At 44.0% G+C, this 17,241-nt stretch overlaps 1 protein-coding gene across 1 annotated transcript in view; it reads left to right on the top strand.

The window, feature by feature from the left end:
• The window catches only part of NEURL1 (neuralized E3 ubiquitin protein ligase 1), an 84,244-nt gene that overhangs the window by 50,689 nt on the left and 16,314 nt on the right, over positions 1 to 17,241 (top strand). The window contains exon 4 of the mRNA XM_041461649.1: positions 15,951 to 16,631. Within this exon, the coding sequence (XP_041317583.1) occupies positions 15,951 to 16,631 (681 nt within the window). The remainder of the gene's footprint in view (positions 1 to 15,950; positions 16,632 to 17,241) is intronic.

Below are 17,241 nucleotides of genomic sequence, written 5' to 3'. Positions count from 1 at the left end.
TGCAGTTGAGGATTTATCAATTCCTCCAGAGTATGAGAAAGAAAACAAACAGTATTTCAGATGTTTTAAAAATTCATAAAAAAGAAAAACCCCAAAGGTATCCTTCATTCACAGTGCTGTGGGCTCAAGTCTCGGCTGAGCTCTCCCAAGTTTCATCAAGTCAGTGAGATCAGGAAATGCTCAGCATCCTTCAGGACTCAACCCGTGCATTCTGGACACTGTGAATGCTGGGGTTTCAACAGCACAGACAAGTCTTCCCTGAACTGCATTTTCAGATCAGTTTGCTGCTGCTGAATGACCTTTCCCAAGGTCAGCTTTACATGACAGAAATCAGATCCCTCCCCGTCAGCAGAGCAGCAAGGTGGAGCAGCACAGGGGATTTGCTTTATGCTGTGGCTAAAAAGTAATAAGGACTGAGCAGCCCCTCTGGGTACCAGCAGAAGGGTGGCTCCCGAGGGAAACCTGCTTGCCAGACGTAAGACATAGGATGAAAATGGGGCTGGAGGGAATTTCCTTTTCGAGGCATGTGTGCAGCAAGGAATTTGAAATCGGCAAGGTGACGTCAGAGCGTATGTGGGATGCTTGGTAGGATTTTTGTGAAAAGTCTCAGTGCCTTGGGGAGGGATGGGCAGAAATGAAGTATTACAGATGCTTCATTTGAGCTTCAAGTCTATTTTCAGCCTGCGTGTGGATGGCAGCGGAGAGCCTGAAAATATCAGCAGAAGCTGTGGGCTGCTCGTGATGGTGCCTTGTGGTAGCTGCACGTTCCCATGCTGTGCTCTCCATAGCAACATATTTTCAATGTGAAACCACAGAACCAGCTGAATAGTTATGAGCATTTACACTCCCATGTGCATGGGGAAAACTGATGATGTTGCTGAGCTGCTGCAAGGCAGAAATGGTCCTTGCTTTAAATTGCAGCTTCAGCTTTGCATTCAGTCTAGGGATGAAATGAAGTTTGATGAGGGGAAGTTCTTAGGCAAATGGGTTCACAGGTGCCTTGTTCTCTTTTGGGAAAAAGTGACCCTTTTTAAATTACCTAAGAAGTTCTGGGGGCAGGAGAGTTCCCTGGATCTACAACAGGGCAGAGTTAGATGGCTTGACACAATAAGGTTTGCCTGGGCTAATGGTGACAATTAATTAAGGGTAATTAATTTAGGCAAAATACCTTTTTTTGTAGTTTTGAGAAAGCAGTCAAGCCCAGTGCAGCACTGCCTCAGATCTGGCAGGCTGAGGTTTGGGTGCTCTCATTGCAGTGGTGTCAGTTTTTTGCAGCAAATGTTGTCTGGCACCATGCTGATCCTTTTCCTTGATGGTGCTGGATTGCCCAGCCTTGAATTCAGCTGTGGGGGCTGCAGTCTCCAGCAAAGCAGAGGTGTCTGTGCAGTGCAGGCAGGCAAGGCACAGCCATGGGTGTGGTACTGGGATGGCTAGGGAGGTAAACGGATGGAGCCTGCGTGGCTCAGTGGCCAATCCTGGCCATGCCTGGTTTCCTTGTTCCTTGAATCAGTCCCCTCCTGCCAGTTTCTGGGACCAGCAATATGTGTGCTGGGAATGGCTTGAGGTGTTTTGGCAGGTACCACAGTGGCAGAGCGTACCCTGAGTGTGTGTGTGGCTGTTGTCAAAGGAGCTGCTCCCAGGCTCTGCCTCCAGCTGCCCATGGAGCAGGCATGCTCAGCAGGATGGCAAACAGGCACAGAGACAGTGACAGCATTTGACACGCCTTTGCTGAATGGCTGAGAGTGCTGGGGAACAAGGCTGCTGACCTGGAAAACAAGCCAAGATTAAGAAATGTCAAATTTCTGGGGAGAAGAGGGTTTCCCAGAGGGCTGAGAGGTGGAGAAAGTAGACTCTGGAGGTTGCTTTGGGATGGCTCATTTCAAATGGACCATGAACCCTGACACAGCACTGGTGCCTCTGGAGAGGACCACCCTGACACCCAGAGCTGAGACTCACCTCCCAAAGCTGGCTTATGGGGCGCGGGCAACTGTTGACATCCTGACATAAATGCTGAGGTGCCTCTCCTCCTGGGGACAGAGATGAAGAATCACAGCCTTTAGGGAGCTCCTGGCAGGGTTGATGTAGCAGTGGGCAGGGTGAGGCAGGCACACGAGCCACACTGTCCCTCTGACTTGCACCCAGGTGCTGCAGCTCTCTGTGCCCCAGCAAAGCCGCTGTGTGAGCAGCTTCTCCTCTGGTTAAAAATTCTGGTCATCCCATAGATGTTTTGTTTGTTGTAGATGTAAAAGTGAACCTGGCAGCTATCCTGTTATTTGTTTCCTTACTAAATTATGTTTGCTTCATGTTGCTCACAAGCATGAATTTTCAAAGTACTGCAAAAGTCACTCAAGAAAGAATTGGCATTGCCTGAGCCTGTGAGACCACGGGTGACTGCAGCAGCTTTGTCAGACCTGAGTAAAATGCTTCTGGCAGGACGAATCACTGAAATGCAGTGGGTAGCAAAGTTGTAATTTATCACTATTCCTGCAGATTTGGGCCACGGTGGCAGACCCTGTTCACTTCTGTGCAGACAGGGCAGTTTTTCTGCTGTGGCAGCTGAGACAGAGCTGATGTGGCAGAGCCAGAGGGCAGAGCCTGCAGCTCAGGGTGACCCTCGCCTCTCCCCAGCAGGATGCAGCATCCCAGATGCACTGTGCTGGCTGTCAGACAGCAGACAGACACTATTTCTGTTCTCAGCGCTGTCACTCTGTCCCCTGCTAGCAACAGTGGATGGTGTGTTGGGTGTGGGGACAAGGCTGTAGTGACTTGGAGTCTCTGTAACTTGGGTGTCTCTTTGCCTACTCCAGCAGTCCTGATGAGCCTCATGATTTCTCCATGCCACTTTAGGGACTAAATGCTGTCCTCATTTTCCCCTAGATGCCAGGCTCCATTGAAAATGGTTGGACTGCCAAGAGCAGCCCATTTTCTTTGTTGGCAGCATGGAGCAGGACCTGCATGTTCAGCACTGTGGCTTGGTGGAGGGAGGGATACTCAGCCAGGAGGGATTTCATGGACTTCACAGCTCTTCAGAAGGGCTACTAGCTCCAGGGTGGAGGGCTCAGCTTGACCTGGAGAAGCTGTGGAACCATCCTAGCCAGGGCTGAGCACCTGCAGTATAACAGACCAGCAGGATGTTTGCAAAAATGAGCAGGGATGCAGAGCCCTCTCAGTGTTTAATAGGAAGAATAAAGAGCTGGCAGGGCACAGAGGCAGCATCTCAGCATCTTGCCCTGACCCTCTTCCCTGTGTTTATTGTACCCTCTCACTGTGTTATGTCTAATAAGGGCCATAAACTCCCCTGGGATGGAACTTCCCATTTTTAACTGTCAGGCACAAGGCACACCTAAGCCACCTTATAAATAATCTTTCTGTGCAGAGGGAAACTTGACTCTGGAACATAAAGGAGTGGCTATGGCAACCACTGTCTGTGTGCTCTGTGTCTTCTGTGGGCACAGAGCAAAGGGGACATGGCTTCTCCTGGTCTGGAGCAGAGTGTGCACAGCTTCCTGAGGCTCTTTCTGCACATGACCATTGACTTCTTCCTGAGCATAAATCATCTCCCTGCCTTATTGGGATTTCTTCCCTTTTTTTTCCTTTTTTTTTTTTTTTTTCTTCCTTTTGCCTACTTTGATATGAAAAAAAGTTACAGAACAGAAATACAGCAAGTAGTAACCCTTTCTTCTCTGTTTTAGATAGCAGGAGAATTTGACCACATCCTCTGCTTTTTCTGCCTTCAGAAATGCTTTTACAGGTTTAGCTGTGTGCCTTCCCAGGATCACACTATGGTGGGTGGGAATGGATTTTGATGTGAATTATCCAGGTTTTGCTCCGATCACTGGATTACATCTGTGTAATAAGACATTTATAAAGTCCTAGTTGTTTTAGTTCCAGCAACAGTGGGGTTGAAGTCTTTTCAGTCTTCAGGAGCACAGTGGGAAGAAGTATTTTTGCTCTAATATCCAGGTCCCACACAGACCTGGGATCAGTCCCAGGTTCTTTTGAGCAAGGCATTACTGGTGTTGCTGATGACATTTCAGCTGATGTAAGCACATATACTGCAATTTTTATTATTATGTAGCAAGGGTTTGATAGTCCCCTACAACTATTCAGAGTAGGTGTAGAAAAGTTCACAATAACATTCTCACCAAATATTGCTTTAAGCGTTGATGTTGAAGAAGGCAGAAGCTGAAGAGAAATGAGTCTACTAATGGGATGAGAAATTCTTGAATTTGGGAGAGTCATCCCTATATTGGTTACCAGATTGGTTAACAGATTGAAACTGGACAAGTGGATGAATGAGCTGTGGATGATGTGGATCCTATAATCTGTGCATTCAAATTATCTTTACTGATAGGCAATGAAGCCTTTTTCTGGGGTAGGTGAGAGTTACACTTGTCTTTTACTTGTTAAGGAGTTGGCTGAAGCTCTGGTAGCAAGATTCAGCTCTTTAGTTCCTTTAGATCAGTGTATCAAAATAATTTTAAAAGAAATTTGCCATGACAAAATACATGAATAATTTGTAAAAGAGATGATCTTTTCAGTTGTGTACCCTGGGGGAAGTGAGCATGGACTCTTTCCCTGATTCCCCCATAATTTTGTCCAGCAGAGACAGCGAGAGTGGGGGATCCAGGCTTAGTTTCAGGAAATCTCCTTTGCTGTTCTCTCCACTGGCACAATGCAAGGGGACAGATGGAAAGTAAAGCTTAGCAAAGAAATTTTTTTGTTCTGTGGAATGCAGTTTTTAAGCCTTACCCTGTGCTCCTGGTTTGGGACTGCTGATATGCTTATGTGCACATCCTGTTGCCTTCAGTGGGATATAAATACTTGTTTGAAGGAAGTGTATGTTGCAGTGCTGTGTTGACATGGAACATGCCTAAACACATACAGAACTTTCCTGATTTGCTGCAGACAGCAGAAATTGTGCTATTTTAAAACAAGCTCATCAAACAAGGCCTTGATTTGCTGCTTCCATGCACAGCTGTGAGAGTGCATCCTGCAGACTCCACCAGCTCTGGAGTAGGAGTGGGGTGCATGGTGTGTAATGGCTGTACTGTCATTTTGTACATCTGGAAAATGAGTCAGAAATTTTTTGAGAGCTCCTTCATGTTGAATTATGGGTGGAAATTCTCCAAGAAAGAGATATTAAAATGAATTTAAACAAATAAAATATTCTGGACGAATAGCACTATGTGCATTCTTTCAGATATATGTTTGTTGGATCTTTAGATGAGGAACCAGCTTGGAGGAGGAGAGATATCTGTAAACTTAGTTAGTCATGGTTGAAAAATTGAAATACTTTTGGCAAACTCTAGCTGTTTTCTTTTACTATTTTCAAAATTCTATATTTCAATGTTGAGTCTTGAAATAACATTTTAATCTTGAAAAATCACTGGCAACAGTAATTTCCAAACAAGCCTCAGAAACCAAATGGAGAAGCTCTTGATCCAATATTCATTTGCTTTTATAAAAGGAAGCAAGATAAACTGAACACTCTGCTTCAGGTTAACCTGAAATACTGTATCTTCACAATTAATTTTGTTTTTTTCTTCAGGCAGGCTATGAAATATTATGTATTATTACTGCATTTCACAGGCTGCATCTTTAGTAGAAAATGTGCTTTTAGCCTTAAAAGGTAGGTGGGTTAGCAACAAAATCCTTGTGATGCCCAGGCTCCTGGGATTCCTAAGGAATTGAGTTTCCCCCCAATGGCATTAAATCAGTTCAATGATGCTGGGTAAAATGCTGGCCCTTGGAGGGACCCTGACAGGTAGGAGGTGTTTTTTCTGGGCCAAGTTCTCCCTCAGCAGCTGTTTGCAAAGCCATCAGTGAGGGCAGGAGGTGACACTGGGGAGTTGGGGAGAAGGAGCCATCATTCCATGGCTGCAGGGGTAAAGGGAAGTGAGTGGAAAAGGATCGATGCAGGAAGGGAGGATGACAAATGGGAAGGAGGCAGAAAGTGCTTGTTTTGAAGAAACTTGCTGTCAGGTGGTTCAGGGGGTGAGGGAATGTGTCTGAGGCAGCTTGGAAATTGGCTGTGAGCACTGAGATGCTATGGAAACGTTTGCACTGTAACATAAGGTTTGAAATGGGCTTGTGGGAGGGCTCGTAGCAATCTGTGGCAGAGCACGTTGAGGTGAAGTTGTGGGGTAAACACTGCATGCACTTGTGTTCTTACCTGGATAGGTGAAATAAGAGGGTCAAAATTCCTGGGAGGACAGGAGGGTAGAAAGGATAATAGTGCCAGGAGTAAGCAACAGAGTCAGAGCTATGAGAAGACAGCTCTATAAAGTTATTAGACAATAAGAAATTGCAATTATTGCCCTAATTTCACATAAAAAAGGTAAAAAAACAAACAAGAAATCCCAACAAACAAACAAACAAACAAAAAAACACCCCCAAAACAAAAAACAACAACCACAACAACAAAAAACCAAACCAAGAACAAACAAAAAAAAAACTAAAAAAACCCCACAATAAACCCCCCAAAAACCAGAGCTTTTCTACAGAGAAATTTACATTTTAAAGACCAGGAAACATAAGATAAAGTGGCAATTGACAGTCTCCTGGGAGAATTAAGTCTATTACAGGTAATTAAAACAAGTGAAAAAGGCTTTCCATCTATAGAAATAGTCAAAGGAAATGGAAGGAAAGTGTGGGCCACCCTACAGAGAGAGGCAGAACTGAGATTAAAATAATATTGGTATGGTAACAGTGATGATTGTTTTGCTGTGGTTTCCAAGAGGGATAAATAATAATTGATCATGGGGTCCAGGAGGCCTGGGGCATGGAGCTGAAAATCATTGATTAGGGTGGGAGTGAAGTTCAGAGACTTCATATGTGAGTGGGAGATGGATTAAGGGGTGAATAACAGGACCTAGGTTGTCTCCACAAAACTCAGGGCATGTGGTTTCTGTTCAAACCATATTTCTCTGACTTTAAGGGGAGTTAGAAAAGCCATGAACACAATAAAGGGAATCAGACCAGGAGGAGCCAATATCCAGAGGTGGCTGTGGCAGTGGATAGGCACATCTTCATCCTGAAGGACGTTTGTCAGTCTTCAAAACTGCTGGCTGGGGAGGATGAATTTACCCCAAATGAAAAGCCTGAATGAAACTCAAATGTGTTGTTTGTAACACAGATGCTGCCAATACCCTGCAGAATCTGAGCATCAGCTTTTGTGGAAAAGAAAACAAATGCAGAACTGTAACACCCATATGGAAGTTTGTTCTCCATAACCTACTGTCAGACTCTTTCAGAACATTCATATTTTCTAAGGAGAACAGTAATTTATTTCATTTTTATGAGGTGAGTTATGCTCTTTGTGCTGTTTCACATGTGCAAATCAATTTGACATGCTTACAGATGCTAGGCAGAATTGTATGAATACTTGCTATAAACCAGACTGGTTCAGAGCACTTTATTAGATAATAAACGCCCCAAAACTACAATTTATCAGTCCACGTATAAGACTGTATGCTTTCATTCCTTAGATTTTATTGAAGAATATGCAGATGATCAGTTCAATCACTAAGCTGGCCTGGGAACTGCAGTTGCTCACTCTGGCTTAAAAACAGCCACAATTCTCTATAGCTCAGGGATTTTTCTTTTCCCTTTCTCAATATTTCAACCTGGAAACTGGCGGCACATGAGCTCACATCCTTTTAGAATCCAGATCGTTTGTTTGTTTTTTTCTGTTTTGTTTTGCTATGATATTTTGTGTGTACCATTGGTACAGCATTGACAACCCAGGACAAGAAATCTGTGATAGTCACAGCAAACCAAGGTCATATTTGTGTTCTTGGAAAAGTGAACAGGTCCCAAGGGTTTTCCTGAGATTCATTTGGCAGGACACCAGCTGCCTGATGGTATAAAAGTACCATTACCTCAAAGCAGGATTTGGTGCTAAATGGCCACAGGAAGCCACCAGATCTGCACAATTTATTTATCAAAGACTTAGCTGTTGGTGACAGCTAAAGACTAGGTTTATTCTCTTTCATCACATTTTTTATCACCTCTCCAAAACTGAGTTATGCAAACCAAATAGTTTTAGTGCTCAATATCTCCCAAAATGCCTGTAAAGAAATGCTGATTTTTATCCAAGTAAATGCAAACACAAAGCAAAGATGAGTCCAGGGAGATGAACGTAAGCACTGTTGATTTCCAGTCATGTCTATTAAAGTGGCAGATGTTTGTAGCCTTGCAACTGGTTCCACAGGATGATCTGCTTTCTTTTGTAAACCAGCTTTAAATTCTGGTAACAATTTTTAGTGTAAATATGAATTATTTCTCCCACAGAAGAACTTTGGCTTTGGACTCTTTGTAACCCTTGGCTTGAGCTTTGACTTCTGCCCCTTGGTTATTGTAGAAATTCTCTCAAATGCTTCCATCAATATTGGAAAAAACATCTGAGTATCTTGTCAGAAAGTTGGTTAGGACTGTGTTGGTCACAGGCATACAAATGGACTCAGGTGATTTAAATACCTGCCACTCCTGCAATGAAAAAGGCTGATATGAAATACCAGGTAATTTGCCTCCCAGGTTGCAGTGGGCAGGAAGCCAATATTTGCTTGTAGCAATTAACTCCTGTTTTTACCACGTGGATGCACATGAAATGTGTGTTTGCTCTCCACTGACTGTGCAGTGGTCCCAAATTGGCGTGTTGGGGAAGGAGAAATTCTGGAATGGTGGTTTCCATGCTGGCCACTGGGATTTGTAGTGGATGAGGGGTCCCAAGGAGGTTGACTTTTGAAGTGAGAAGAGCAACCTGCTCACAGAAGCAGAGGAGCAGCAGATAGAGAATAATGCTGGCGCCCCATGTGTGGAGACGTGAGTCTGAACTCCATGTTCTCAGAAGGCTGGTTTATTATATTATGATATATATTATATTAAAATACTACATTAAAACAAAACTAAAAGAATAGAGAGAAAAGATTGACCAGAAGGTTAGAAAGAACAAGAATAGAATACATAACAAAATCTTGTGACTGCTCACAGCCTCGACACAGGTGGCTGTGATTGGTCATCAAGTGAAAACAATCCACATGGACCAATGGAAGATGCACCTGTTGCTTTCCACAGCAGCAGATAGTAATTGTTTACATTTCTCTCCTGAGGCTCCTCAGCTCCTCAGGAGGGAAAAATCCTAGCAAAGGATTTTTCATAAAATATCATGGCTACATAATGCATTGATGAAGAATTAGGAAATGAGAAGGTGTACCATGGAAAATGGAGTGGTTTTGTTGTGCACTGAGCTAAACCATAAGGGGCTTCACTTAAGAGTTCTGTCAGAGGAGCCATCTATCCCTCTGGACTGCTCAATCCATCCCCCAGTTTCCAGTCTATAAAATAAGAGCATTAATTCTTGCTGCCTGCCACTTACCTCTTATATATCCTTTCTGTTTACATGGTGAGGAGTGTCTTCTGCTGCAGAGCCCAGCAGCTGGGCTGTGATCTCAGATGCAGTTTGCCCCAGAGCAGATTTTACTATCTCTTAAATAGCAGCCTGGCATCTTCTGTAAATAGCTGGTACAAGTGGTATTGTCTGATGGCTGTAGTTTTGCAGAGAGGAGCCAGAGCAGTGAGAGAAAATGGGAGCACCTCCATTTGAAACGGGATATTTATACTGTCAATGAAGTAGTGAAATGCACGTAGCAAGATATTGTGTAAGTAGATTTTGACTGATGTCCTTGATTTGATGTGGGTGTTTTCAATAAGAAATGCTTGATGAGAGGCAATAACTCGGGCAGTTTGCTTTCTCAGTTGTTCATAAAGAGAAACGTACTTTGTAAAGTGAATTCCTAAGTATATGGCAAAAGAGATTTTTAGTCTGAATCATTCCTTTGAGAGATTTTAAACATTTGCCTCCCACATGCAACAATAATGCTCTGAAAGTGGTTTCATTGTATGGTCCGAGAAGCTGCATTGTGGCGCCTGATGGTTTATGAGAAATAAACAGAATGGAGTGGTCTGGGGTTATATAAATTCACCATTTAACAGTACAAGCAGTAAGGGGAGAACCTGTGTGCAGCATCAGAGCAGACAGAGCCGTCCAGGAGCTTGGGTCTCTGTAGCGTTATGCTGAGCGTGGCAGATCCCAGCCTCCTCTCCAGACCTCACATGGAGAGTAAGAGTTTGCAGAAAAACAAATAGTTTTATAAGTATCTCCTCTCACATGGCCAGCGGGGAAAAGCACTTTAGACATGCTCTGTGAGTGGAGCTTTGCCTCTTAACGACCGTGAGCAGGGCCTCAGCATTCTTCACTTCTCAGTTTTTCTCCTGTGTTTATTTTAAGTAAGGATGATTTTTACTCTCCTGCTTGCATAGCTCCTCCTGCTACAACAAAGCAGTTAGGATGCATGTGGCAGAAACTGAGGGAGCCTAGAGCAAAGAATCCTGTGGTGATGAGGATGTCTTTACACCATGAGTACAGCAGGCACCATGAAAATCTTCTTACAGTTACCTATTAATTTGGGTGGATTTTGAACCCTGGGCTACAGAATGGTCCTTCTCCTCCCAGACCCAGTCACAAATGCATTTTTTCTTTCTATTGGAAGTGATGCTGTGGGCTGGATGCCATGCACACATCAGGCAAGCTGGCACCCAAAGGAGTTTGAGAATAGGTATTACTCCTTGCCACCAGTGGCAGTGATCTCCATGCTTACTTTAGGAGGGATAAATGAGAATATAAGTTGCTTCCATTTTACCATATTTTCAACCCTCAATCACCTTAAAGTACATAATAAGTTGAGCTATAAACAACATACAGAAATTGTTCTGGCCACTCTGCACTGTAGCCTGGCAGCCCCCCAGCAGTGCACATCAGCTTGCCAGGACTAAGCCAGTGAGGGAGCAGTGACTGCCACAGCACAACACCAGGCAGCTGAGCTGAGATTAATAATGCACTGCCACGGTGGGCAGTTCCAGCCTGGGAGCCACAGAAGGTTCCCAGAAGCACAGGTTTATTTCTTGTCTTACAACTGGTTGCTTTCCCCAATTGCCCTTGAGTGTGATGCTGTTTTACAGCGTGGTACATCTGCCTCATATTTCAAACACCTCTCTCTGCAGCATCAAAATCCTGCCAAATGGAGTGTTTGGTGCATAATGCTGCTGCAGACCACAGAGGAGGTACTGCAAGGTTACAGGTGTTGGAAGGGCAGCTGTCCTCCCTGGGTAACTCCTTGTGACAGGTAGAGCTGATGGTGGGAAAAAGAGCCTTCATCTGCACTCCTGAGTGGGAATGCAGCCACTCGAGGGTGGTGGGAACAATACAGTGTACATCCTTTTGCAGGTGCAAGTTTACACAGAATATTCTCACAGGGGACTCTGACTTCAATGTGTCTTTTGGTAGCTTAGTACCCCTGAGGTTCCTTGGTCATGGAAATTATACCATGAGCATCAGTACTCACTGAAAATACCATTACCCAGTCAGGTCAAGGATTAAGAGAAGTAAATTGCACTTGTGAAAAGTAAAGCAAAAAACAGAAGGAAGGAAAACCATGCATTTTCATATGGAAAGGGAGGCATCATACCAGCAAAATTCTGGCCTTGCCAATTTCTTATTCTTGGTTTAGTAGCTGGGGACAGAAATGTTCTCCAGATGCAAGGAATCACTAGGCACTTCCTTGACTTCTCAGCATTTCTCTCTCCTGGGAGGGAGGGAGAATCATTAGAAATGGGCTATGTTCTTAAGGTTCTCACAGAATGGTCTGATTCCCCAAATTATAAGGTGGGTGTGGGTTTTTTTTGTTTGTTTGTTTGTTTTGGGGTTTTTTTTTGTTTTTGTTTTTTGGTTTGGTTTGGTTTTTTTTTTTGTTTTTACACTAGGTGTTCCATAGCTCATTCTGGAGACTGGTCGCAGACCTCAGGCTCTGAAGACAATTACAATTCATAGGATTGCACCAATCTCAGGAAACTGATCAAGAGGAGTCTGTGTCCCTTGAGCTGCAGTTAAACACAGACTGAGTTTCCAGCCTGTGTGTGCATCCAGCTGAGTTTGCTCTGCTGTCTTAGATCCTTTACAGGTGTAGGAATACTGGCTGCTCATGACCTTGGAAAGTTAAGCCTTCAGGCCATAACAGACAGTATTGAAAAAGAAAAAGAGGAGGGAAATGATGATTTGACAGTCTGACAGCAACACATTCCCTTTGGGCATGTGTGGGGCTGAGATGATCTGTGCATGCTGGTGTATTCAATTTGTGTGTATGTGATCTCTACATATTATAGAGATAATGTATGTATTCTACATATTAACGTAACACATGTTTAAGGAAATAAATTATTTTGAGAATACGACATTTGGCAGTAGCTCAAAAGAAAGGAGGTAGTGAAATACTTTTGAACTGAATGCAGTGATTTCAGCTGCATCTGTCTGCTCACCAGCTCCTTGTAAAAGCTCTTTTAGAGTGTTGCTGCACTTGCATTGAGCTTGCACAAAGTGGGAAGCTCTTCCATGCCCTCTGAGCTGGAAAATGGAAAGCGTTGAAACCTCTCCTATATGGAAGATACTTGAAATTATTTTTCTGTGTAAGGAATCACCTGCTGAGAATATAAATTTTGCAGATGAACCCCACTAAAGACGAGAAGAAAACAGAAGGTGGCTGAACTGCTCAAGTACCCTTCATTTCTACTTAGATAAATTAATTACTCCTCCTTACCTTTTTCTTAAACAAAGCTAGAAAAAATATACAGAGGCATTTGTAAAGATAGACATCCTTTAAATTCAGTGTCTCAGATTCTCTAACTGAGGAGCAGAAAATCTGTATTTAGTAGAAATCCTTTCCACTTTGGCTATGTCTGTGCTGCTACCAGAAACTGTAAGTCTCAAAATCCAGGAATAGCTTTGTAACTGCACTGATGCAGAGCTCAGCAAAACCTCTCTGGAAAGCTACCTGGACAGCCAGCTCCACTGAGCTGCCATGGTCAAGGCCAGCTGCTGGTGGTGTTAATGCTTGCTCTGGTGGCTTGGGGACAGCTGTGGTCTTCACAAGTCAATCTATTCTCACCCAAGGAGATCTCTCATCAATTGACTTTTCCCAAAGTAACACTGCCAACTGTCTTATACAAGAAATTTTATAGCCTTGGTTGTTTAATGAAGAGATCAATGAATTCTAAATTCTTTGGGCTGATACTGGGTGGTCCTTGGTAATGGGCTGTTGGACCCACTTTGTGTCTTACAGTCTCATCACATGAAGTCTTTCAGTCTTTTTGATGTGTCCCCCAGATTTGCCTCTGTAAATATAAATGCTCCTGAACAAAGGGGTCTCTCCTTTGCAGGCATTAAAGATCACTTGTAAATGTTCTGCAGGGCTAAGGCTGTGTAATGGGCCACTCCAGCATGAAGAGCTCAAATCTGTATTCAGCATGACTAGTTTGGTCTGTGTTTAAAAAGTGAGAACTGAGGCTTTAAAGGAAGAAAACAACTAATCCCTGGGCATCTTCTGAAAGAAAGTGGTCAAAGTCACCTCATTTGTTCCACATCTCACCAGATTTGTTCTTTCACAGCCCTTGGCCATCATCAGTTATTGTGGGTAAATGACATTCCACATTTCTTCCAACCTACCTACTACCCCAAAAGATGAATCCCACTTTTGTTTTGATTTATATTCCATGGGATTTTTTTTCCCTTTGGCTGGATATTTTGCAATGCAGGCCAGCATCTCTTAGAGACTCATCTCTAAATTGTCACAAACATACTTGAGAAGCCAGTAAGCTGCAATCCTTTCTTCCATGGTCATTTGCAAACATTAATGAACTAAGTGTCACAGTCGCTTCTATATGCTAGAGACATTTTGTTCCTTAGGTGGCCATGCATCTGAGCCACTGAGGGATTTAAGTAAAACAGTTGGATATCTAACCCTGGTTTGCTATCACTACCATGTGTCTTGTCTGCGGAATTCCATCTCTCTTAACCTCTTTTCAGATGGAAAAAGATATTCTGTCCAGCAGCCAAAGGGAAATGCAAGCATCCTGGTGGAAAACAAGCTGTTTCAAAACCCTGGCTGCAAGCTACCCACACATCACAGTTGTCAGCCAGGCTGCACATGCATAGTTACAGGGAATAAAATAGAGAGGACCTTCTGTTCCTATTCAGAAAGGTCTCTATCCATTCACCTACACAAAAGGATTGTCATCAGCTGCCAGTATTAATTTGTTCTCCTATGTAGGTTTCCAGCTAAAGGATAATAAAATAAGTCCAGTCCTATCCAGCAGGAGCACTTGGAATGCAAATGCTAGCCCATATATTTCAAAGCATTAATGCGACCCACTTCTAGATTACTTGGGGTAATTTCTGATTTTATTTATTCCTTCCTTTCTTCAATTAACTTCTGAGAGGCTGAAATATCAGTATGCAGAGAATCAAATATGAAAAACAAAGCCCATTTTTATTTTAGGACTCTGCTTGCCTTGTAATAGCAGTTTATTTAAAGAGGAGCCTGGAATAATCCAGTTTAAGCAAAGCAAAGAGCTCTACTGAAGCCAAACCTTGTGTGGGTGTGCTTTTGTCAGGACTCCCAGAAGAGGAGGACAGGAAAGGCTCTTAGTCAGACCGCAGATATTGCAGGAGATGTTGGTTACTCAGTAGCTGGCATTACTCCTTGGCATACCAGTACAGAGCTACTACTCTGCTGTACTGGGAGAGAGTACATCCCACTGGGAAAAGCCTCAGATAACCTATGTCCTGCTCTTTATTGTCATAAAGAAAATCCCAAGGATATGTGGGTGCAAGAGGTGTCCACTGCAAGGGCCTAGCGTGTGCTTTAGGGACAACTTTGCCTCTTCCCCTTGTTCCTCCTCGTGCTGTGTCTGCAGCACGTCCCACGCTGGGGTCTGGTGCGTTGCTTTGTGTTGTGTGGGGTGGTGTCACCTCCTGCTATTTGGACCTGGACTCAAAGCCACAACAGACTTCAGTCCAACTGGGTCACAGCTTCTTACACCATCCCAGGAGTTTCCCACGTACTCAATTTTCACAAGTGAATGGTCTCCTCATGCTTCTCAGAGGTCAGAAAGTTGGACATAAGAATAAATTTTTGCATTATCTCAGCTTTCTTTATATTTTTTTAATGAAGGGGTTTTTTTTCAGTATGTTGTTCTTTAAAATTTCTAAGACAACAGCACAGCTAAGGATGTGGTAAATATAAGTAATTTCAGCATTAAAGACAAGGGAGTATGTTCCTCAGAAAAAAAGAAAACTGATTAATTCTTGAAGCAGCAGGTGATAATAACAAAGAAGATAAGGTTCAATTTTGTTTCCACTGGTGGATTTGAATGTCTGAGCATCATCTTTCTTAGTTATATGTCTGTGGATTTAAATTTTAATTATTTGGCTTGGAAATAATAAATGATTGTATTGTATTTCTAAAAACTGACATATTCTCAAATTCTGCACTATAAAATTCATATCTGTACCGCTTTGCAGTGAGAACCAGGACACTAATGATTAGCTATAGACAGAAATATTAATTAAATTTCATATGGTGATAAATAATATAGAGCTGAACATAGCAATTTCTTTAAAATAAAAAAAAAAGAAGTGTAGTTAGATATTTATTTCATAAGTCTGTGAGAATTACTGTAGACAATAAAGAGGGCATGAAAACTTAGAGCCTGCATAGATATTGATTGGTATGTTGAGGATGTATTTCAGATATTTATCCTCTGCTTTCCCTCTCAGAGGAGAGCCTCCCTTGGGCATTCTTGCCATTGATTTTGAGTCTGCCTGCTCAGAAGCTGGAAATGTTGTTGCTGGTGGGAAAAGTACAAGAACAGCAATTGATTGCAGATACATTTTATGATACTCTGCTCCCATATTTCAAAGGGGAAAATTTATTAATGGTGGCAGGTCTCTGATTCTCCCTTTTAAACATATCGGGCAAACCCGTGTTTTTTCAAGCTCCTGGACGTTTTAATTTTCTCCAAAACTGACCCCTTTTTTTGTTTTCTTTCTCGCACAGACAGTGAAATCATCCCTCCCGACTGCCTGCGGCCCCGCTCCTTCACGGCCATCCGCCGGCCCTCGCTGCGCCGGGACACCGAGGACACGCGCCTCTCGGTCAGCCTGTGCGACCTCAACCTGCAGGAGGACGCCTTCCACGTGACGGCCACCACCTGCCCCATCCCGCAGAACTCCCTCAACTCCCAGCACTCCCACCTCCTCCCGTCCCAGCTGGAGAGCGACCTCCGCTTCCACCACCTCCGGGGACCCCACGTCAAAATCCTCGACGACCAGACCGTGGCCCGCCTGGAGCACGCCCGGGAGGAGAGGACTTTGGTGTTCACCAGCAGACCCCTCCGGATCAACGAAACCATTTTTGTCAAAATCAACAAGTCCAACGCCGTGCGCACGGGGACGCTCTCCTACGGGGTGACGTCCTGCGACCCCAGCACCCTGCGCCCCAGTGACCTCCCCTATAACCCCGAATCCCTGGTCGACCGAAAGGAGTTCTGGGCCATCTGCCGAGTGCTGGTGCCCCTCCAGAGCGGAGACATCCTGGGGTTTATGGTGAATTCCGACGGTGAGCTGCACTTGAGCCACAACGGTGCCGGCATTGGCATGCAGGTGTGCGCAGACTGTTCCCAGCCCCTCTGGATGTTCTTCGTTTTGCACGGAGCCATCATGCAAATTCGATTGCTGGGTATGTTGGACCCCCTTTTTCCAAACCTTGTGCACAGGAAAGCGAGGAGGGGGGTACATCATGGGAGAGGGAGTGAACGGCTCCCTCCCCGCTCTAGGATGAGGTACAAATTTTGGTTTTATAAAAAGAAGAAAAAATGCAAAGGCACAAACATAGCATATGGGTGTAAGTTACAAGACATAACCTTGCACTTCTGTAACACCCTTCACGTGATGGTCTCAAAGAGCTTTTCAGATAATGAATTAAGCCTCAGGGGCCTCTATTAAAGCACAGATGAGTCATCACTGACCTAGGAGAAGCAAGGAGGGCAGAGGTGAGATGCTTTGGGCTGAGCTAATGTAAGGCATAGCCAGCAGGAGAAAAGAGATCTGATGCCCTTTTCTGCGTGTTAGATATCTGGGATGATGGACTCCCAAAAGAGGGACGCCCTTGCTTTCCCCAGGCTTGTATGTGAGCCAGCAAGCAGAGGGGAAACCCAATGGTTCACTGAACATGGCACTGACCATCTCAACAGGGGAAAAGTTTCCTTGTCCTCCAGCGCTTTTAAAGGCAGTGTAGCTCACACAGGTTGCTAGAGCTCTGAAGAGCTGGCCTCTTGGTATTTTTGCTG

The sequence above is a fragment of the Pyrgilauda ruficollis genome, unplaced genomic scaffold (genome assembly GCF_017590135.1).
Source record: "Pyrgilauda ruficollis isolate IOZ18807 unplaced genomic scaffold, ASM1759013v1 scaffold15, whole genome shotgun sequence".
In the NCBI taxonomy this organism is placed as follows: domain Eukaryota; kingdom Metazoa; phylum Chordata; class Aves; order Passeriformes; family Passeridae; genus Pyrgilauda; species Pyrgilauda ruficollis.
Note: the sequence above shows the minus strand (reverse complement) of the source record. Positions and strands in the feature narration are given on the sequence as shown.